Source organism: Bombina bombina, chromosome 4 (genome assembly GCF_027579735.1).
Source record: "Bombina bombina isolate aBomBom1 chromosome 4, aBomBom1.pri, whole genome shotgun sequence".
NCBI classification, from domain to species: Eukaryota; Metazoa; Chordata; class Amphibia; order Anura; family Bombinatoridae; genus Bombina; species Bombina bombina.
In genome coordinates this window covers 347,917,014-347,940,282 of record NC_069502.1, presented here as the reverse complement: position 1 = coordinate 347,940,282, position 23,269 = coordinate 347,917,014, and the positions used below count along the sequence as shown (strand labels likewise).

At 39.3% G+C, this 23,269-nt stretch overlaps 1 protein-coding gene across 1 annotated transcript in view; it reads right to left on the bottom strand.

Annotated features, from left to right (window-relative positions):
• Positions 1-23,269, bottom strand: part of LOC128656281 (otolin-1-like) — an 82,098-nt gene that overhangs the window by 50,071 nt on the left and 8,758 nt on the right. Inside the window, 1 exon segment of the mRNA XM_053710108.1 lies at positions 19,164-19,253. Coding sequence (XP_053566083.1) covers positions 19,164-19,253 — 90 coding nt within the window.

Below are 23,269 nucleotides of genomic sequence, written 5' to 3'. Positions count from 1 at the left end.
AACCGTACCTTCAGTGTAGCCTTCTCTGGGGCCTCCTCTGCCCCATCACCCCTTTCTGTCGGAGTACCGCAAGGCTCTGTCCTCGGTCCCCTTCTCTTCTCAATCTATACGTCATCACTAGGTTCCCTTATTAAGTCCCACAGTTTCCAATATCATCTGTATGCCGATGACACCCAAATCTACTTCTCTGCACCAGAACTATCTCCTTCCTTGCTAACCCGTGTCACTAACTGTCTTTCTCACATCTCTTCCTGGATGTCCTCTCACTACCTCAAGCTAAATCTCTCCAAAACTGAGCTCCTCATTTTCCCCCCTTCTTCCAAAATCTCCACCCCCAATATCTCTATAACTGTCGACAACTCCATCATTACCCCTACCCCGCATGCCCGATGTCTCGGGGTCACATTTGACTCAAATCTTTCCTTCACTCCTCACATTCAGTCCTTGGCCACAGCCTGCCGCTTCCACCTTAAAAACATCTCTAAAATTAGACACTTCCTTACACAAGACACAACTAAGATTTTAATCCACTCTCTCATTCTTTCCCGCCTTGATTACTGCAACTCTGTCCTCTCTGGTCTCCCCTCCTACCGCCTAGCTCCTTTACAATCCATAATCAATGCCTCTGCCAGACTCATCTTCCTTACACGTCGCTCTTCATCTGCTGCGCCTCTCTGCCAATCCCTTCACTGGCTTCCTCTTGCCTCTAGGATCAAACACAAAACTCTCACTCTTACATACAAAGCCCTCAACTGCACTGCTCCCCGCTACATCTCAGACCTTGTCTCCAGATACTCTCCCTCCCGTCCCCTTCGCTCTGCTCATGACCTCCTACTCTCCTCCTCTCTTGTCACCTCATCACACTCCCGTTTACAGGACTTCTCCAGACTGGCTCCCATCTTATGGAACTCTCTGCCTCGCTCCACAAGACTCTCTTCTAGTTTTAAAAGCTTCAAGTGCTCCCTAAAGACTCTACTGTTCAGGGACGCATACAACCTACGCTAACCTTTCCTAATACCAGTTCCTCTCCTCCACTGCAATCCCCTGAACCCTCTTAGCATGTAAGCCTAAAAGTCCAGCTGTCTGTAGATCACCTTCTTAAGAGCTGACTACAACAGTGCAACTCTTGGCAGGGCCCTCTACCCTATAATTGTTTTGTTGTACTCCCCCTTTGTTTATAGCGCTGCGGAATCTGTTGGCGCTCTACAAATAACCGATAATAATAATAATAATAATTGTTGGAAACTCTGTAAACAAATAGGCTCACTATACCACATTTGGTGGTCATGCCCTTTAATTCAACGATTTTTGGAATCGGTAAAAAATCAAATTAACCTAATTTTAAATTGCGATTTTCCACTAGATCCCCTAATTTTCCTATTTGATGACATCCCCAAATTACAATCTAAATTGCAAGCAGCACTATTACATCTAGCAATAAATAGTGCAAAACAACTAATCCCAAGATTGTAGAAGCAGACACATGTCCCTACAGTCTCGGACTGGATAACACAATTCTCTCTAAATTTGACTCTAGAGAGATATTTCTATTTCTCTGTCAACTGACTGGACTTCTATCACGACAAGAGGTTTATATGGGAAACGAGCCCACAAAACCCAGATAACATTTCCCCTAATACTATCGAAGGAAGCCATTAATCAAAAAAAGAACTGAGTAATATAGGTCATTCTAAACAAAAATTGTTAATTGCACATATGAGAGGTTACTACCTCCTCTTTCTTTTCTTTCTTTCCTATTTCCATTTGTTGTATTGCTGTGCATCTGTTATATTTACTTAACTATACATCAGCTTTATTATGGTATAATATACATGCACATTTTGACCAACTGTAACTGATTTATGTACCTTTTATTTGCACCAATATTGTATTATTATTCAAAATTTCAATAAAAAATCATTTAAAAAAAAAAAAAAGATGATAAATGGATAACATTTAAAACTTTGTTAAATAAATATACATATCAACAAATACCATATGGTTATAAAAATAAAAAATAAAAAAGCCAAGCCAATGTTGCTAAATAAAAATGTGTTAAGAGATCCCAGATAGGCTTTATGATTGACCTATTGGAAGCTATTTTGACTCAGAACTATTTTCTTTTTGACAAGATGTTTTATATGCAGAAGACAGGCACAGTGATGGGGTCCAATGTGGCCCCATCCTATGCCTGTCTTGTTATGGATCATATAGAGGAATCTATTGTTTACAACCATCCTCTATTTCAAAAACACTGTTTGGCATGGCATAGGTATATAGATGACCTATTTATTATCTGGCAGGGTACCCCTGAATGTTTAATTCAATTGAAAAATGATATTGAAAGGTCTGTATCATTTATAAAATTTACAGCTAAATATGACAACACCCAAATTGAATTCCTTGACACCCTAGTGTATAAAGATAATGGTCATTTAAAAACTGACCTTTATGTTAAGGCAACAGACAGAAACACACTATTGCATAGAAATAGCTTTCATCCACCTGCTATATTCAAATCAGTACCTAAATCACAATTTTTGAGTAGATAGAATTGTTTCTGACCCTATTGTAAAGGAAAATAGACTTAATGAGATACAATCAAAATTCAAACAGAGAGGATACTCAGATAAAGAATTGATGGAAGTGAGGTCTAATTTTCATTTTAAAAAGAATAACCATGATAATGACAGACATACTTTTGTCAGTACATATAATACTCTTAGCTATAAGATACAAGGTATTCTTAAGCACAATTGGCATATCTTAAAGGACTCATGTCCTGACATTAAGGAGTTTAGTCAAATTCCCAGAGCAGCATACCGCAAGGGGTACACCTGTGGAAAAGGATCACTAGGGCTATTGTAAATTCGGACACTAAGAAGTCCCCCTTCTTTGGTAAACCAAAGAATGGTACTTTCCCTTGCCTGGGATGCCCCCATTGCAACAGTGTCATGAAAGGGGGTGAAATTTGTCACTCCTACTCTGGTTGTAAATTCAAAATACTTGCAATTCATCTTATGTTGTATACGCCCTTAAGTGCCCATGTGGGCTGTTATATATAGGTGAGACCACCCAAAGGATAAGGGATCGTATAGGGCAACATAATCTACTATCAGAAATATAGGTACTAAGGTTCTCCCTGTGCCAGCCCACTTCTTGGAAATGGGACATCAAGTTAATCAACTTCGCTTTATGGTGTTAGATCAAATTTAAAGGAAACCCGGGGGGGGGGGGGGGTGATAGACACAAAGAGCTCTTATATAGAGAGGCTAAGTGGATATGGAAACTTGATACACTCTATCCTAAGGGTATGAACAGGGAATTTGACCTTAACCCATTATTATGATTAATACTCATTTAGTTATTTCTTGTATATTTGCCTTTATTAATCTGTTATTTTTAAGATGGTTATGTTTTATGTATGCTCCCTCTTCGGCTGTGTTTTTAACTTTGGCCCTTTAGGATCCACAATATGGCAACATAGGGTTTATAATGTCAGTGTTGCTTTATGTGAAAAAAGAAAAAATCCTTTTTTGTAACCCCGCCTTTCATGTGTGTTCCCATTGGTCCTTGTTTTAATTAGCATTGCTATAAACTGTTTGTATGTGCATTGCTTGTTTAGCTTGACAAAGGGGCAGAAGCCCCGAAACGTTGCTGTCCACTTAATAAAGTTCTTTCACATTTAAGAGTGCAACATTTTCTGTTCTGAAAAATGTGTTAAGAGAAATTTGGAAAAAAATTAGGCATTTAAATTATTCAAAGAAAATAGTACAGACTCAACATACCATATTTATAAGGAATATAACAAAGCATGCAAAAAAGCAATCAAAGCAAGCCAAAATTGAAAATGAAAAATTAATTGCAAAGGATTCTAAGTCTAACCCTAAAAGGTTCTTTAAGTACATAAATAGCAAAACATCTAAGAAGGACAATATAGGTACATTAAAATGCGTTGAGGGTTGCATGGTTAGCAGTGACAGGGAGAAGGCTGAGGTATTAAACCAGTTTTTTTCTTCATTATACAGAGGAACCAATGGGCGATACTTTAGAACAAACTAGAACATGCCAGCCCATACCATTAACTGGGTTATGTATAGAGGATATCAGGAAAAAACTGGATAATATTAAGGTAAATAAAACTCCAGGCCCAGATGGAATACACCCAAGGGTGTTAAGGGAATTTAGCCCTGTTATAGACAAACCTCTACTCTTGATTTTTTAAGACTCATTATCCTCAGGCATGGTACCCCAGGATTGGTGTAAAGCTGATGTGGTGCCACTCTTCAAAAAGGGAAGCAGGGATGACCCAGGAAGCTATAGACCAAGCTATAGACCAGTTAGTCTAACATGAATAGTGGGGAAGATATTTGAAGGGATTATAAGGGATTATATTGATTAGCACATTTGTGTAAACAAGATTATGAAAAATAGATCATGTCAAACTAATCTAATTAGATTCTAAGAGGAAATAAGTAAAAAAAAATAGATATCAGGGGAATCAGTTGATGTGATATACTTAGATTTTGCAAAGGCATTTGATACAGTGCCACATGAGAGATTAATGCACAAAAGGAAGGGACTGGGAATAGCTGAAAATGTTAGCTAATTGATAAATAACTGGAAAAAAGATAAGAGCAATGAGTAGCAATGAATGGATCATACTCAGATTGGACAAAGGTAATCAGTGGAGTCACCCAGGGATCAGTACTGGGCCCTGTTCTTTTTAATATTTTTATAAATGACTTGTAGCAAGGATTAAATAGCGACATCTCTATTTTTGCAGATGATACTAAGTTAAGTAAGGTCATTAGGTCAGAGCAGGATGAACTTTCGTTACAAAGGGATCTGCAAAAATTAGAAGTATGGGCAGGTAAATGGTAAATTAAATTTAATATGGGAAAATGCAAAGTTTTACATTTTGGAAGTAAAAATAAGCAGGCAACATATTATTTAAATGGGACAAGACTTAGCCAACCAGAGGAGGAAATGGATTTGGGAGTAGTAATAGATAACAAGCTAAAGATGGATGCACAAAGCAGGGCAGCGGCTTCAAATGCTAATAAGATGCTAGCATGTATTAAAAGAGGCATTGATTCAAGGGAGGAAAGCATAATTCTGTCACTATATAAATCCCTGTTAAGACCTCACCTTGAGTATGGAGTGCAGTTCTGAGGACCGATCGCAAAAAAGATATTGCAAAACTAGATAAAGTTCAGAGCCACAAAGCTATATGAATGGAAAATTTAAGCTATGAGGAGAAGCTAGCCAAACTGGGTCTGTGTTCTTTAGAAAAAAGGCGCTTGAGAGGATTACTTTAAATAAATATATTCAAGGCCCATATACAGAAATGGCAGAAGTTCTGTTTATTCCAAGAAAAATTGTTTGTGACAAGAGGTCACAATTTAAGGTTGGAGGAAAGGAGATTTAATCTCCTGCAAAGGAAACGTTTTTTCACTGTAAGAGCAATAAAATTGTGGAATTCATTATCAAAGGAGGTAGTGAATGCCAATACCCTAGATAGATTTAAAAATTGTTTGGATACATTTTTGTTTAGAAACAAAATTCATGGATATGATTGCTAGTATTGGTAAATGGGTCAACTTTTAGTGTGAAAATGTAAGCTTAACTGGAGCTTTTTGTAACGATTTTAGATTTGTATAGGTTAAACGCGATGGACTTCGATCTTTTTTCAACCTCATCTACTATGTTACTATGTTACTAAATAATTCATAGATATACATCATGTTTAATACTGTAGTTTTTAAAAAAAAATGTTTTTTAATATTTTATATGTAAAATTTCAATAAATATGTACAGTAAATATACAGTAAAGCACAAATACATAAATACATCTGTACACACACATATATAAACATACATATACATATTTAGACATGTATATGTATGCATCTATATGATAAAGCCCCTTGCCTGACTTTTTTTTCAAACACATGAGACCTCATATCTTTGAGCCCTTATAACATTTGAGTGCAATATTTATTGTTATTATGAGTGTAAATGTACTTTTAAATGTATTTTCTTTCCTAAGACATGGAGGGTCCAATTACTAGTGGGAAATTCACTCCTGGCAAGCAGGAGGAGGCAAAGAGCACCACAGCAAAGCTGTTAAGTGTCATTTCCCTTACCCATAACCCCCTGTCATTTTTTTGCCTCTGTCAATGGAGGAGGTGAAGCTTGGTGTCTGAATTTTTTTCCTTTTTTGGGTACTTTTCCCTGCAAGCAAGGATTTGGGTTTAGCTGTGTCCACGTCAATCTCTTGAGTAAGACTAGTGGCGGCTTTTAAGCAGTTAGGAAGTGGTGAGGTGGTCCTTACTTTGTTTTCCTAACATATTTGCTGCCCTAGTCACAGAAAGCAACAGTTGGTTACTCTGGGGCCTAGTTATCAAGCCGTCAACCTCAAATACGCTGGAATTCCGCAGCGTATTTGTGGCGAGGCTGATACGCCTTAGTTATCAAAGGCTCGAGACCGGCAAAAGTAGAATTTTGTGACGTAAGCATCGATCCGCCGGACTCCGTCCGACACAGATCGATTCTTACGTCACTCCAGATGTTCCGCACACAAGTGCGGCACATTCTCACTACTTTTGCTAGTTATCAAAAAACTAGCAGGTACGCTCGGCACTTTTACGGCCCAGCGTACCTGGTTTTCAATCCGCCACCCCTGGAGGCGGCGGATCCCATAGGAATCAATGGGAGTCTGACCATAGCGAAAGTACAAGTTCGCTGCTGACAGACATCCCATTGATTCCTATGGGAGCTGTCTACACCTAACACCCTAACATGTACCCCGAGTCTAAACACCGCTAATCTGACCCCCCCTACACCGCCGCAACTAAATAAAGTTATTACCCCCTAAACCGCCGCTCCCGGAGCCCACCGCAAGCTACTCTATACATATTAACCCCTAAACCGCCGCTCCCAGAGCCCACCGCAACTATAATAAATGTATTAACCCCTAAACCGCCGCTCCCTGAACCCGCCGCAACCTATATTAAATGTATTAACCCCTATCCTGCCCCCCCTACACCGTCGCCACCTATAATAAATTTATTAACCCCTAATCTGCCCCCCCTACACCGTCGCCACCTATAATAAATTTATTAACCCCTATCCTGCCCCCCACTACGCCGCCGCCACTGTAATAAAATTATTAACCCCTAAACCTAAGTCTAACCCTAACCCTAACGCCCCCCTAACTTAAATATTAATTAAATAAATCTAAATAAATTAACTCTTATTAACTAAATGAATCCTATTTAAAACTAAATACTTACCTTTAAAATAAACCCTAATATAGCTACAATATAAATAATAATTATATTCTAGCTATCTTAGGATTTATATTTATTTTACAGGTAACTTTCAATTTATTTTAACCATGTACAATAACTATTAAATAGTTATTAACTATGTAATAGCTTACCTAGCTAAAATAAAGAGAAATGTACCTGTGAAATAAATCCTAACCTAAGTTACAATTACACCTAACACTACACTATACTTTAATAAATTATTCCTATTTAAAAATAAATACTTACCTGTAAAATAAACCCTAAGATAGCTACAATATAATTAATAATTATATTATAGCTATCTTAGGATTTATATTTATTTTACAGGTAACTTTGTATTTATTTTAGCTAGTTAGAATAGTTATTAAATAGTTATTAACTATTTAATAACTACCTAGCTAAAAGAAATACAAAATTACCTGTAAAATAAATCCTAACCTAAGTTACAATTAAACCTAATACTACACTATCATTAAATTAATTAAATAAACTACCTATAAATAACTACAATTAAATAAAATTAAATAAACTAACTAAAGTACAAAAAATAAAAAAAGCTAAGTTACAAAAAATAAAAAAATAAGTTACAAACATGTTAAAAATATTACAACAATTTTAAGCTACTTACACCTAATCTAAGCCCCCTAATAAAATAACAAACCCCCCCAAAATAAAAAAAATCCCTACCCTATTCTAAAATAAATAAATTTCAAAGCTCTTTTACCTTACCAGCCCTTAAAAGGGCCATTTGTGGGGGCATGCCCCAAAAAGTTCAGCTCTTTTGCCTGTAAAAGAAAAATACAACCCCCCCCAACATTAAAACCCACCACCCACATACCCCTAATCTAACCCAAACCCCCCTTACAAAAACCTAACACTAATCCCCTGAAGATCATCCTACCTTGAGTCGTCTTCACTCAGCCGAGCCACCGATGGAACTGAAGAGGACATCCGGAGCGGAAGAAGTTAATCCTCCAAGCGGCGCTGAAGAAATCTTCCATCCGATGAAGTCATCATCCAGGCGGCGCTGAAGAAGTCTTCGATCCGGCCGATGTCATCTTCAAAGAGGCGCTGAAGAGGTCTTCTATACGGGCGAAGTCATCTTCCAAGCCGGGTCTTGAATCTTCCTTCCGCCGACGCGGAACCACCTTCTTCACCGACGGACTACGACGAATGACGGCTCCTTTAAGGGACGTCATCCAAGATGGCGTCCCCTCAATTCCGATTGGCTGATAGGATTCTATCAGCCAATCGGAATTAAGGTAGGAAAAATCTGATTGGCTGATGGAATCAGCCAATCAGATTGAGCTCGCATTCTATTGGCTGTTCCGATCAGCCAATAGAATGCGAGCTCAATCTGATTGGCTGATTGGATCAGCCAATCGGATTGAACTTGAATCTGATTGGCTGATTCCATCAGCCAATCAGATTTTCCTACCTTAATTCCGATTGGCTGATAGAATCCTATCAGCCAATCAGAATTGAGGGGACGCCATCTTGGATGACGTCCCTTAAAGGAGCCGTCATTCGTCGTAGTCCGTCGGTGAAGAAGGTGGTTCCGCGTCGGCGGAAGGAAGATTCAAGACCCGGCTTGGAAGAGGACTTCGCCCGGATAGAAGACCTCTTCAGCGCCTCTTTGAAGATGACATCGGCCGGATCGAAGACTTCTTCAGCGCCGCCTGGATGATGACTTCATCGGATGGAAGATTTCTTCAGCGCCGCTTGGAGGATTAACTTCTTCCGCTCCGGATGTCCTCTTCAGTTCCATCGGTGGCTCGGCTGAGTGAAGACGACTCAAGGTAGGATGATCTTCAGGGGATTAGTGTTAGGTTTTTGTAAGGGGGGTTTGGGTTAGATTAGGGGTATGTGGGTGGTGGGTTTTAATGTTGGGGGGGTTGTATTTTTCTTTTACAGGCAAAAGAGCTGAACTTTTTGGGGCATGCCCCCACAAATGGCCCTTTTAAGGGCTGGTAAGGTAAAAGAGCTTTGAAATTTATTTAATTTAGAATAGGGTAGGGATTTTTTTATTTTGGGGGGGTTTGTTACTTTATTAGGGGGCTTAGATTAGGTGTAAGTAGCTTAAAATTGTTGTAATATTTTTAACATGTTTGTAACTTATTTTTTTATTTTTTGTAACTTAGCTTTTTTTATTTTTTGTACTTTAGTTAGTTTATGTAATTTTATTTAATTGTAGTTATTTGTAGGTAGTTTATTTAGTTAATTTAATGATAGTGTAGTATTAGGTTTAATTGTAACTTAAGTTAGGATTTATTTTACAGGTAATTTTGTATTTCTTTTAGCTAGGTAGTTATTAAATAGTTAATAACTATTTAATAACTATTCTAACTAGCTAAAATAAATACAAAGTTACCTGTAAAATAAATATAAATCCTAAGATAGCTATAATATAATTATTAATTACATTGTAGCTATCTTAGGGTTTATTTTACAGGTAAGTATTTATTTTTAAATAGGAATAATTTATTAAAGTATAGTGTAGTGTTAGGTGTAATTGTAACTTAGGTTAGGATTTATTTTAGGGGTAAATTTCAGTTTATTTTAGCTAGGTAAGCTATTAAATAGTTAATAACTATTTAATAGCTATTGTACCTAGTTAAAATAAATTGAAAGGTACCTGTAAAATAAAAATAAATCCTAAGATAGCTAGAATATAATTATTATTTATATTGTAGCTATATTAGGGTTTATTTTATAGGTAAGTATTTAGTTTTAAATAGGATTCATTTAGTTAATAAGAGTTAATTTATTTAGATTTATTTAATTAATATTTAAGTTAGGGGGGCGTTAGGGTTAGGGTTAGACTTAGGTTTAGGGGTTAATAATTTTATTACAGTGGCGGCGGCGTAGTGGGGGGCAGGATAGGGGTTAATAAATTTATTATAGGTGGCGACGGTGTAGGGGGGGCAGGATAGGGGTTAATAGGTTTAATATAGGTGGCGGCGGGTTCATGGAGCGGCGGTTTAGGGGTTAAACTATTTATTTAGTTGCGGAGAGGTGCGGGATCAGCAGGATAGGGGTTAATAATTTTATAATAGAGGGCGACGGTGTAGGGGGGGCAGGATAGGGGTTACTAGGTATACTGTAGGTGGCAGCGGTGTCCGGGAGCGGCGGTTTAGGGGTTAATACATTTATAAGAGTTGCGGCGGGGTCTAGGAGCGGCGGTTTAGGGGTTAGTAACTTTATTTAGTTGCGGGGGGCTCCGGGGGCGCCGGTATAGGGGGTAGAACAGTGCAGTTTAGTGTGAGTGCTTAGTGACAGGCTAGCAATAAAGCTGGGGAAAAGCCGAAGGGCAGCGAGATCGGATGAGTGATAACTGTCACAGTCTGCTGCTCATCGCCCCGCGGCTTTTTGACAGCTTTATTTGATAACTCAGGTCCGCGGCAGCGAAGGTAGGCGAGCTTAGGCGGGCGTATTGGGCCGGCGAAGCCAGAAAAGTAGACGGCTTGATAACTACCCCCCTCTGTTCTCTTTTTCCACAGGTCACTAGCAGTCCCTGTACTACCAACGAATTGGGATTCCTCTGAATTGCGGTAGGGCACCTCAAACTGTCTGAGGCATAGAGGTCCTGGATTTTTTTTTGCCTTCGGCAGTTTTGTTTTTATTTTCTTAGCGTATTAACGCTTAAGAGGAATGTAGAGCACCTTCTTAAAGTGACAGTAGTTTTTATATTTTGCCAGTAATCTTTATTTTAGAAATTTAAATTACTCTTTTAATTTTGGGGTATTTTTATTTTTTTGCAGCTATGGACATGGATCAAGAAGCTGTTTCATTTGATAAATGTCTTTTATGTCTAGAGGCCCAAATTGTTTTGCCTATGCAATTTTGTGCTACATTTTTAGCTAGAACACTAGAATGTAAAGATAAATTATTGCCCTCTGAGCCTAATGTTTCCCAGGATAATGCTGTTAAGGTTATGCCTCAGCTTTCTCCTCAAACGTGCCAAGTCTCAATGGCGTCACATACAGTGCCCTGCGCTTCCTCTCAGCCTCCTGGAGGCGTATATTTGCCTGTAGATTTTGCGGCACAGATATATTCTGCAGTATCTGCATCATTATCTGCTTTTCCCGTGTATGGGAAGCGCAAGAGGAAATCTAAAAAAAATTCTGATAGTATGGTGGCTGTCGCCCCTTCTGCTCAGAAGGTTGACCTCCATCCTAAGTCTGATGAGGAGGATACCTCTGTAGCTTCTGAGGGTGAAATCTCAGATTCGGACAGTATAATTCTTTTGACTGACTATGAAGAGGTAAACTTCAGATATAAGCTTGAACACCTCTATGTACTGTTAAAGAAGGTACTGGCTACTTTGGATGACTCCAATTCTTCAGTCGCTGTCAACCCTAAGAAATCGAGTAAACTTAACAAATACTATGATATTCCTTCCCCTGTGGAATTGTTTCCTGTTCCAGATCGTGTCTCGGAGATCATTGCACAGGAGTGGGATAAGCCAGGATATCTTTCTCCCCGTCTCCCATTTTTAAGCAGATGTTTCCTGTTGCTGACTCCATTCGAGACTCATGGCGCACAGTGCCTAAGGTAGAAGGGGCTATTTCTACTCTGGCCAAGAGAACCACAATTCCTATTGAGGATAGCTGTTCCTTTAAGGATCCCATAGACAAAAATCTGGAGGCTTATTTAAAGAAAATGTATGTTCATCAGGGTCTACAATGGCAACATCCAGTCTGTATTGCCACAGTGGCAAGTGCAGCATCTTATTGGTGCAATGCTTTGTCAGAGTTGGTTTTAGAGGAAACTCCATTGGAGGAGATGCAAGATAGGATTAAGCCCCTCAAACTAGCCAATTCCTTTATTTCTGACACGAACATGCTAGTCATTTGACTGGGAGCCAAAATATCTGGCTTCACTGTTTTAGCCCACAGGGCTTTGTGGCTAAAATCTTGGTCAGCTGATGTTACCTCCAAGTCCAAGCTTCTGTCACTACCTTTCAAGGGTAAGACCCTGTTTGGTCCTAGTCTGGCAGAGATCATTTCTGAAATTACGGGTGGAAAGGGGTCTTTTCTACCACAAGACAAGAAGAATAGACCTAAGGGGCATCAAAATTCTACTTTTCGCTCCTTTTATAACTTCAAAGGTCAGAAGTCTTTCTCTTCCAAGCCAGAGCAGTCCAAGTCCTCTTGGAGACCCAATCAGTCTTGGAATAAGGGGAAACAATCAAAGAAGCCCTCATCTGAGACTAAGTCAGCATGAAGGGACCGCCCCCAGTCTGGTACTGGATTGAATGGGGGGCAGACTTTCCTTTTTTCTACAAGCTTGGATACACGATGTCCCAGATCCTTTAGCTGTGGACATAGTATCCCAGGGTTACAAAATAGACTTCAAGACGTCCTCCCAGGGGCAGATATCTCCTCTCAAGATTATCTGTAGACCAGGTAAAAAGAGAGGCATTCTTGAACTGCGTTCAGGACCTTTCTCCTTAGCAGTGATTGTTCCAGCTCTAATAAGGGAACAGGGCTTAGGATTTTATTCAAATCTGTTTGTTGTTCCCAAAAAAGAGGGAACTTTTCGTTCCATTTTAGACCTGAAGTGTCTCAACAAATTTCTCAGGGTACCGTCCTTCAAAATGGAAACCATTCATTCTATTCTCCCTTTGGTCCATGAGGGTCAGTTCATGATGATCATAGACCTGAAGGACATGTATCTTCATTTTCCTATCCACAGTCATCATCACAAATTTCTGAGATTCGCTTTTCTGTACAAGCACTTTCAGTTTGTAGCTCTTCCGTTTGGCCTTGCCACAGTTCTCAGAATTTTTTCAAAGGTTCTGGGGGCTCTTTTGGCAGTTGTTAGCTCTCAGGGAATTGCGGTGGCGCCTTATCTGGAAGACATCTTGGTTCAGGCACCATCTTTTCATCTAGCAGAATCTCATATGCAGATCGTGTTGTCTTTTCTTCATTCCCACTGATGGAAAGTGAATCTGGAAAAGAGTTCCCTTGTTCCAGCTACAAGAGTGGTTTTCTTAGGAACCATCATAGATTCCCTATCTATGAAGATTATTCTGACGGAGGTCAGAAAAGCAAAGATTATCTCTTCTTGCCTTTCTCTTCAGTATACTGTCCAGCCTTCAGTAGCTCAATGTCTGGAGGTAATTGATCTGATGGTCTCCTCCATGGACATCATTCCCTTAGCTTGATTCCATTTGAGAGCTTTACAACTCTGCATGCTCAGACAATGGAATGGAAACCATTCAGATCTGTCCCAGAGGATAGATCTGGACCAGTTGACAATCGACTCTCTGTCATGGTGGATATATCTCAGGATCATTTGTCTCAGGGAACTTGCTTCCAGAGACTCTCCTGGTTGATTGTGACCACGGACACCAGCCTGCTAGGTCACTAAAGGCTCAGGGCCTATGGACTCGAGAGGAGTCTTCTCTTCCGATAAATATCTTGGAGTTGAGAGTGATCTTCAATGCTCTAGTGGCCTGGCCTCAGTTGTCTTTAGCCCCATTTATCAGATTTTATTAGGACAACATCACCTCAGTGACCTACATCAACCATAAGGGAGGAACTCAGAGTTCCTTGGCCATGAAGGAGGTGACTCGCATTCTGCAGTGGGCGGAAGCTCACAATTGTTTTCTATCTGCCATCCACATTCCAGGAGTGGACAACTGGGATGCGGATTTCCTGAGCAGACAGACCTTTCATCCAGGGAAGAGGTGTTCTCCAGTTTAACCCTCAAGTGGGGAGGTGCTGGAGTTGAATCTGATGGTGTCTCGTCTGAGCGCCAAGCTTCCAAGGTACAGTTCAAGGTCAAGAGATCCTCAGGCCCCCTTATAGATGCTCTAGCAGTTCCTTGGGATTTCTGTCTACCAAACCTGGTTCCTCTGTTTGCTCTCCTTTCACGAGTCATTGCTCTTATTAAGCAGGAGATAGCGTCTGTAATTATAATCGCTCCTGCATGGCCTCGCAGGATCTGGTTTGCGGACCTAGTGAAGATGTCATCTCTTCCACCTTGGAGGTTAACTCTGAGGAAGGACCTTCTAACTCAGGGTCTGTTCCTCCATCTAAATCTCGTTTCTCTGAAGCTGACTGCTTGGAGATGGAATGCTAAGTTCTGGCTAAGCATGGGTTTTCTGAGTCTGTCATTGATACTATGATTCAGGCTTGCAAGCCTGTTACTCGTAAGATTTATCATAAGGTATGGCATAAATATCTTTATTGGTGGAAATCAAAGGGCTACTCTTGGAGTAGGGTCAGGATTCCTAGAATTTTGTCTTTTCTATTGGATGGTCTGGAGAAAGGGTTGTCAGTCAGTTCTCTAAAAGGTCAGATTTCTGCATTATCTATTCTTTTACATAAGCGTCAGGTGGATGTGCCAGATGTTCAATCTTTTTCTCAGGCCCTGGTTAGAATCAGGCCTGTGTTTAAACCTGTTGCTCTTCCTTTGAGCATTAACCTAGTTCTAAGAGTATTGCAGTAGGCTCGGTTTGAGCCAATGCATTCCATAGATATTAAGCTGTTATCTTGGAAGGTTTTGTTTCTTATTGCTATTTCTTCTGCTCGGATAGTTTTCGAACTCTCGGCTTTGCAGTGCGATTCGCCTTACCTTATTTTTCATGCAGATAAGGCGGTCCTTCGTACTAAATTGGGGTTTCTCCCTAAGGTGGTTTCGGATAGAAATATTAATCATGAAATTGTTGTTCCTTCTCTCTGTCCTAATCTTTCCTCTCATAAGGAATGTCTGTTGCACAACTTGGATGTTGTGCACACTCTAAAATTCTTCCTACAGGCTACTAAGGATTTTCGATAGTATTCTGCCCTGTTTGTTTGTTTCTCTGGAAAGCGTAAGGGTCAGAAGGCTACTTCTACTTCTCTTCCCCTCTGGTTGAGAAGTATGATTTGTTTTGCTTATGAGACTGCTGGTCAGCAGCCTCCTGAGAGACTTACAGCTCATTCTACTAGGGTTGTCTCCTCTTCTTGGGCTTTCAAAAATGAAACTTCTGTGGAACAGATTTGCAAGGCTGCAACTTGGTCCTCTTTGCATAGTTTTTCCAAATTCTACAAATTTGATACTTTTGCCTCAGCTGAGGCTTCCTTTGGGAGAAAGGTTCTTCAAGTGGTGGTGCCTTCTATTTAGGTCTGCCTATCTTATTCTCTCTCCCTATTCATTCCGTGTCCTCTTGCTTGGGTATTGGTTCCCACTGTCTTAGGAAAGAAAACAAAATGTATGCTTACCTGATAAATTTTATTCTTTCCAGACATGGAGAGTCCATGACCCCACCCTTAGATAAGACAGTCATTTTTTTACTACACCTCAGGCACCTCTACACCTTTGTGTTATCTTCTTTTTCCATTTCACTTCGGCTGAATAACTTGGGGTTATGGGTAAGGGAAGTGACACTTAACAGCTTTGCTATGGTGCGCTTTGCCTCCTCCTGCTGGCCAGGAGTGAATTTCCCACTAGTAAATGAAATTATGCCATGTCCGGAAAGAAATAAATTTATCGGATAAGCATAAATTTAGTTTTTGATCTGTTTTGTGACACTTTTTTTCGTCTCATGTAACAGTTAACCGGAGCTCTGAAATTGAGCAAACCAGATGTTTGTTATGTTTGATTATGCACAAGCAAACACATTTTCAACTTGTAACTTGCGTGCAAAATACTCTTTATCACTCTCGTATTACACTTAGTGCTACACTTTTAATCTAGTTCTCAGCATGTATAATTGTTAACAAAAGGGAACTGGGCTTGGAAGCTACGAATAACCAGGATGCTATTATATACATTAAAAATCAAAATAGAAATGTTAGTGGGGAAGGTAGATTAGCAAGCACAGACTTCAAGAGAATTGGTGGAGGAAGGGCAGGAAAAAGCACAGATAAAAAAGAGGTACCTGCTAAATGTTGTTTAAACAAGATACTGAGGCGTGGTAGTAACCTTAGATGTCTGCTTGTAAATGCAAGAAGCTAGAGTTATTGGCACATGAGGAACATTATGGCATAACTGGTATCACAGAAACCTGGTGGTAAGAAACAAATTACATTTAGGAAGGATAGAGTGAACAGAAAAGGGGAGGGTGTGTTTATATGTTAAACCTAAATTCAAGCCTAGCATTATTTAAAGTGCCATAAAACAGGTTGAGATCTGTGCATATCCTAAAAGGGCAAATTAATTTACAATAGTTTGAATAAAAACATTGTTTAAAAATTGCTGTCAAGTATTTTAAAATAATTTTCAAAAATAAGGGTAAATTTATTACATAGCTAAGCTGCCTGGAGCAGCTAACTCCACCCTTCTTATCAGTTTTATTCATAGGCATTGTATTTCATCTGAGCTCACAGCTTCTAGGCATGCTCCAGCAGATAATCCCTATTCACCATTTTACCAAAAGAACAATAAACACAGACACAGCCATAAAAGAAATTGTGTGGGGGGAGTTAGAGCTTTACAATTCAGAAACTAAAAAGAAAGGGTTAATAGCGTGGCACTGCAGTTGTTTTATGTCCCTTTAATTATCATAGCCTAATACTGGTGATAATGTGGAAGCATTGTGGGTAAACATTAGCACTGGAGCTAGGAATGCCAATACATTAATTGTAGGAATATGCTACACACTACCAAATAATGATATTGATGAGGAAGATCAAGGTTTTGTGCAGGACATAAAACCCCCAAAAAATCTTTAACAATTCAGATACAGGATGAATTAAAAAACAACTTTCCAGTTGACTTCTTTTATCAAATGTATCTTGTTCTCATGGTATTTTTTGTTAAAGAAAAATATTAATGGTCATGTGCACATTTCTAGAGCGCTGTATGTTAGCAGTTTTGCAAGAATGCTATTAATCACTAGATGGCAGCAGAGATACCACAATTTTAAACACTGAACCCACATTTTTTTTTCTTTCGTGATTCAGATAGAGCATGCAATTTTAAGCAGCTTTCTAATTTATTCCTATTATCAATTTTTCTTCGTTCACTTGCTATCTTTATTTGAAAAAGAAGGCATCTAAGCTTTTTTTTTTATTATTCAGGACTCTGGACAGCACTTTTTTATTGGTGGATGAATTTATCCACCAATCAGCATGAACAACCCAGGTTGTTCACCAAAAATGGGCCGGCATCTAAACTTACATACTTGCATTTCAAATAAAGATCTGAATCACGAAAAAAAAAAAATTGGGTTCAGTGTCCCTTTAAAAGCATTCTTGTAAAACTGCTGACATATAGGGGAAGATGTATCACTGGTGTGTATTAGGGCAGTTAATTTGCCACACATCACCAATATGAAAGTGTATATGCACATACCTGTATATCACAAAAAAGAGCTCCTGGCACCTCCACGCACCTGATCCTTCCTACCTGCTTCTCAACAAAGAATACCATGAAAACAAAGTTTGGTAATATAATTAAATGGAAAGTTGAAAACTGTATGCTCTCTCTCACTGGTTTTCTAACCTGTTCTAAGGCCTCCCTAACAGGCCACATTTTGAGGTAATCTGAATCACAGGTGACAATCAGCTGATTAGAAAACCATGATTATTTTACCTGCTCTCATACAAGGTAATCCTGAAAACCTGGCCTGTTGGGGAGACCCGAGGACAGGTTTGAAAACCAGTGCTCTATCTGAATCATGAAAGAAAAAAATTGGGTTTCGAAGGCAGGTGGAGGTTAGAGAATAATAATATAATATAATGTAGAATCATGTTAACTTCAAAATGAAGTCAAGTAGTTTTAATGCATTTGCCTTACTTGAAACTGGCAAATATCCATTACCTTAGAACTTAATTAAAAGTTATCTTTTCTTGTATGACTAATCTTTTGTGTTTACCATTTTAAAACTAGGGTGGTTCCATAGAATAAATATTGTATAAAGCTACAGTCACACAGGAACTTGCCATTCAGATTAAACTTACTTTTAGCAGTGCCTTAGAAATATATAAAAGTAAAAATATAAAAAAAGATATATGCATCATTTATGAAATTGAACAGTGATATTTAGAAATGATGGATCTGAATATCTGCTTTTTGTGCTAAGTGAGCGGAGGTGATGAAATGTGTGAATTATTTCTGAATATAGCGTACAGTTATATGTTAAAGGGCAGCATAGAAAAACAGAAAAATTGCTTCTCAGAATCAGAGAATCTAATATAAAGCTACAAAGATATATATGTGATCCTATTTAGGAAATGAGACAATGGTTGGAAGTAGTTACATATAATAACATACTTACAAAATGTTTATTTAGAGAACAAAGTACATTTCCTGCTCCAAATAGATTATTAAAGGATAGTCACTGTGATCGTACTATGAGAAGAAATGTAAAATGATTTTATATTATATGGCCTAGCTATTGGAAAAATCCTTTCTGCACTAGCTGTAACAATGCAAAATCCATAGTGTGGGCATATCTCATTTGTTATTTGGTTCCTTATCTGCTCCACTCAACAAAACAGATATCAAGACAAATAAAACAGTGTATATTAAAAGAGAAATAAAGTCAAAATGTATCTATAATGATTCAGACAGAGCATGTCATTTTAATCTACTTTTCTAATTTACTTATGTTATGACATTTGCTTTGTTCTTTTGGTATCCTTTGTTGAAGAACACACCTAGGTAGTCTCAGGAGCTAGCTGGTCATTGATGGATGCACGCGCATGTCTCTTGTCATTGGCTTATCAGATTTGTTCAGCTATCTCCCAGTAGTATATTTCTGCTCCTGAGTCTGCACTTCAAAAGAGGATACCAAGAAAATGAAGCAAATTTGATAATAAAAGTAAATTGGAAAGTTGTTTAAACTTGCATGCTCTATCTGAATCATGAAAGTTTCATTTTGACTTCACTGTCACTTTAATCCTTACATACCTTTGTCACCCTTATGACCTTTAATGCCTGGTAGGCCAATAGGTCCATGAGGACCTGGTAATCCCATGTCTCCAGTATCTCCTTTAATACCTACAAAATAAAATGTATTACATTAAATATTGCACATAATATTTTTTTTTATATAAAAAAAAATGTAATTTATTTCCTTGTCATCATCAATGCTTGAAGAACCATTCAGCATTAAAATTAACGTAGTGATTTTCAATGATAGAAAATTCACAGTCTGTCTCCTTAGTCTTAATAATGTAATTTGATCTAGCAAAATGCAATCAATGCTTTGTCAAGATCACCTTACTCTCCACATATGGCAGTCACCTTAAATAAAATAAAACTTCTGTAATGACTTAGCTTGACAAGTATTGTATTGTTTTTTTATATAGCGTTATCATATAGTGGGGATCTTTGCAATTAGATTTTAATGAATTTACTGTACTATTTCATCATAACATCATAGTTACATTCACATTATCGGGTATATTATTCAAAGTGCGAGCGGACATGATACAATGTAGCGTATCATGTTCGCTGAACATTGATAAATGCCGACAGCATATAGTGTCGGCATTTATCATTTCACCAGCAGTTCACCAGAAGTGTTTGTGCAAATCCGCCCCCTGCAGATTCGCAACAAATCGGCTGCTAGCAGGGGTGTCAATCAACCCGATCGTATTCGATCTGGTTGATTTCTATACGCCTCCTCAGAGCAGGCGGACAAGTTATGGAGCAGCAGTTTTTAGGAAACGGAAATTTTTTTTTAAAAAAAAATATACTTTGTTCCAAACTAGAATTTTAATTTTGTATTTCCTGTGTGTCAACCACCATCTAAAAACCCTTTTTGCCAAATATGTTATGAGTTTTTGCAATCAATCTTTATATTTAAAGATGATATTAATTGATTTCCCACCTGAAAAGAGGCCAAGATATTGGCCCATATTTATCAAGCTCTGTACAGATCTTGTGGGCCCGTGTTTCTGGCGAGTCTTCAGACTCGCCAGAAACACAAGTTATGAAGCTGCGGTCTAAAGGTCGTTGCTCCATAACCCTGTCCGCCTGCTCTGAGCAGGCGGACAGGAATCATCAGAAATCAACCCGATCGAGTACGATCGGGTTGATTGACACCTCCCTGCTGGCGGCCGATTGGCCGCGAGTCAGCAGGGGGCAGTGTTGCACCAGCAGCTCTTGTGAGCTGCTGGTGCAATGTTAAAAGTCGGAGAGTGTATTGCTCTCCGCATTTAGCGAGGTCTTGCGGACCTGATACGCACTGACGTATCAGGTCCGCAAAGACCTTTGATAAATAGGGACCATTGTGTCATTGCCTTTTTAAGATTGACTTTGTAAATGTTCTGCAGAAAAAGAACATTTTAATTTCTTGAAGTGGAAAATGTGTTATCCAGACTATTTGCACTTAGTAGAATGTTGCTAAGTGAATAGGAACAAAACTGTTATATTAGCTTTCAACATTCAATAGCCCTGAATAGTTCAGGAACTCATATTGGTATAAGCCCAACGGTGAAGTCAAAATTGAACTTTCATGACTCAGAATCAATTTTAAACAACTTTCCAATGTATTTCTATTACCTAATTTGTTTTGTTCACTCTATATCCTTTGTTGAAGAGCACTACTAGGAGCTAAATAAACACATTGGTGAGCCAATGAGAAGAGGCATATATGTGCAGTCACCAATTGCTAGCTAGTGCACTGTTACTCCTGAGCCTACTTAGGTATGCTTTTCAACAAATAATACAAAGAGAATGAGGTAAATTTCACAATAGAAGTACATTGGAAAGCTGTTTAAAACTGCATTTTCTATCCATATTACACCTGGAGGGGGGACTTCCAAAAGCCAACAGATAATTTGTGGGCTGGGTCACAACTGGAGTGGGGGAGGGTTTTGGCATGTTGTGGGCAGAGCTGGGGCAGGCCTGGGCAGAGTGGTGGGAAAACCTAGGGATTGCAACAGTTGCGAGGGGGCACATGGGGGGCCAGTCATTGTCCTGGGGATGCTCCCTAGCCCCCTGGTGATACTACTGGTTCTATCTGAATCATAAACATGTCATTTTTTACTTTACTGTCCCTTTAACTTTATAAATAATTCATGTTGAGACTATTGCTAATTTGTGATTGAGCCTCAATGACTTTATTGATAACCATAAAATAGTTGTGCTTACTCTATAATGCCATTGTAACTTATATTGTTTGCAATTAATTTGCTGTTTTATTTTGCAAGAAATGACAGTGAAGAACGTTCATTAAAATATGAGCCTACTTTATCTTCTGCTCATGGTTCCTTTGGCTGTAGCACATTGCATATTGTTGGTTTCGGGGGTATCGCCTTACTATTTCATATATAGATATTCTGCCACTTTTCACCCCTATTCTCATACTGCTCCTTCCACAAACTGTTCTCAAGCTTTCCCTACTTTCTCTTGTTTTATGCTGCCTATGCTGCTTTATAATCATATTTACCATGTGCTGTAGTTGCCGCTACATGTGCAGCCATTGCCATGGCACTTTTTAGGAGGCGTTTTGTTTGCGGAACTATACATGTGAAACACTTGCTGCACGGTTCTGCTTGCAAAATAGCTAGGCTAGAATTATTTAACCTATGTAGTCCCTCACCCACTTCCCATCACTGCAGATATTGGATATGGCTGTACCTGTTGAACTCTTTTTCCCTTATGTGCTCACAATGATGGTCGCACTAGATGATCTCTCTTTCCCCTGAACTGTAGGCATTATGTGAGACTACACTTGATGATCTCTCACCAGCAATACTGGTACTTCTTATGCCTACACTCTTCCTTGGCAGATATCAGGAGAATGGGCTAGGACATAGGCATAACTTCCAATTCCCGATAGTACAGCAGGTACTGGGTTCCTGATCTTCATTATGTGTTTACACTAAAACCCTGTTATTTACTGTGTTGTTGCTACTCCACATGATCAAGCTCTGTTTCATGTTTAAAACTAAGATGTTGTGTTGCTCCATATTGAGCTCGATTTATCATCTTCAGGCTGACAGGGGCGTACATATTCACCCCTGTCCGCCTAGCTTCTTCTCTGGTGGGCAGCAATGGGCTGCTCGCATTTACCTTTGCTCATGAGCACTCCTGTGCACTTGCATACAAACCCATCCCCTGTCCACGCACAGCCAATAACGTGCGGGTAGGAGCTGTCAATCACCGGGAGATTTAATTTCTCCAGCTAAGAGGTGGAGAATAGTGATGTCGCAAACCTAAAATTTTGCGTTCCCAAACAGCGAACGCGAACTTCCGCAAACGTTCGTGAACGGGCGAACCGGGCGAACCGCCATAGACTTCAATAGGCAGGCGAATTTTAAAACCCACAGGGACTCTTTCTGGCCACAAAAGTGATGGAAAAGTTGTTTCAAGGGGACTAACACCTGGACTGTGGCATGCCGGAGGGGGATCCATGGCAAAACTCCCATGGAAAATTACATAGTTGATGCAGAGTCTGTTTTTAATCCATAAAGGGCATAAATCACCTAAAATTCCTAAATTGTTTGGAATAACGTGCTTTAAAACATCAGGTATGATGTTGTATCGTTCAGGTAGTGTAAGGGTTACGCCCGCTTCACAGTGACAGACCAAACTCCCCGTTTAACGCACCCCAAACAACCACAAACAGTCCATTTGCACAACCGCAAACTCCCCATTTGCACAAGGTTGGATACCAAGCTAGCCATGTCCCGTTCCTTGTCCTCACTGATGTCACTGCGCGTGCAATCACTTCATGGGGTAACAGAAAATGCTCCACCCACAAGATGCTCCTATTATATTACTGCACTGAGGATGCTGCCTGTATCTGTGTGTCCTGCTCCCTGGCTGGAGAGCACAGGGGACACCAGGTCGAGCTGCTGAATGAGGCTTCTGAGAAGAAGAAAAATAAACTGAGAAATGTTCTGCAGAAACTGACTACAAAGAGAGAGGAGACTGAGAAAAGAGTCCAGAGTCTGCAGAAGCACAGGAGAGGGGTGCAAGAGAAAGCAGCTGGTGTAACAGAGAGACTGACTGCCCTGATTAGGGACATCAGGAAACAGCTGGAAGACCTAGAGAAGCGAGTC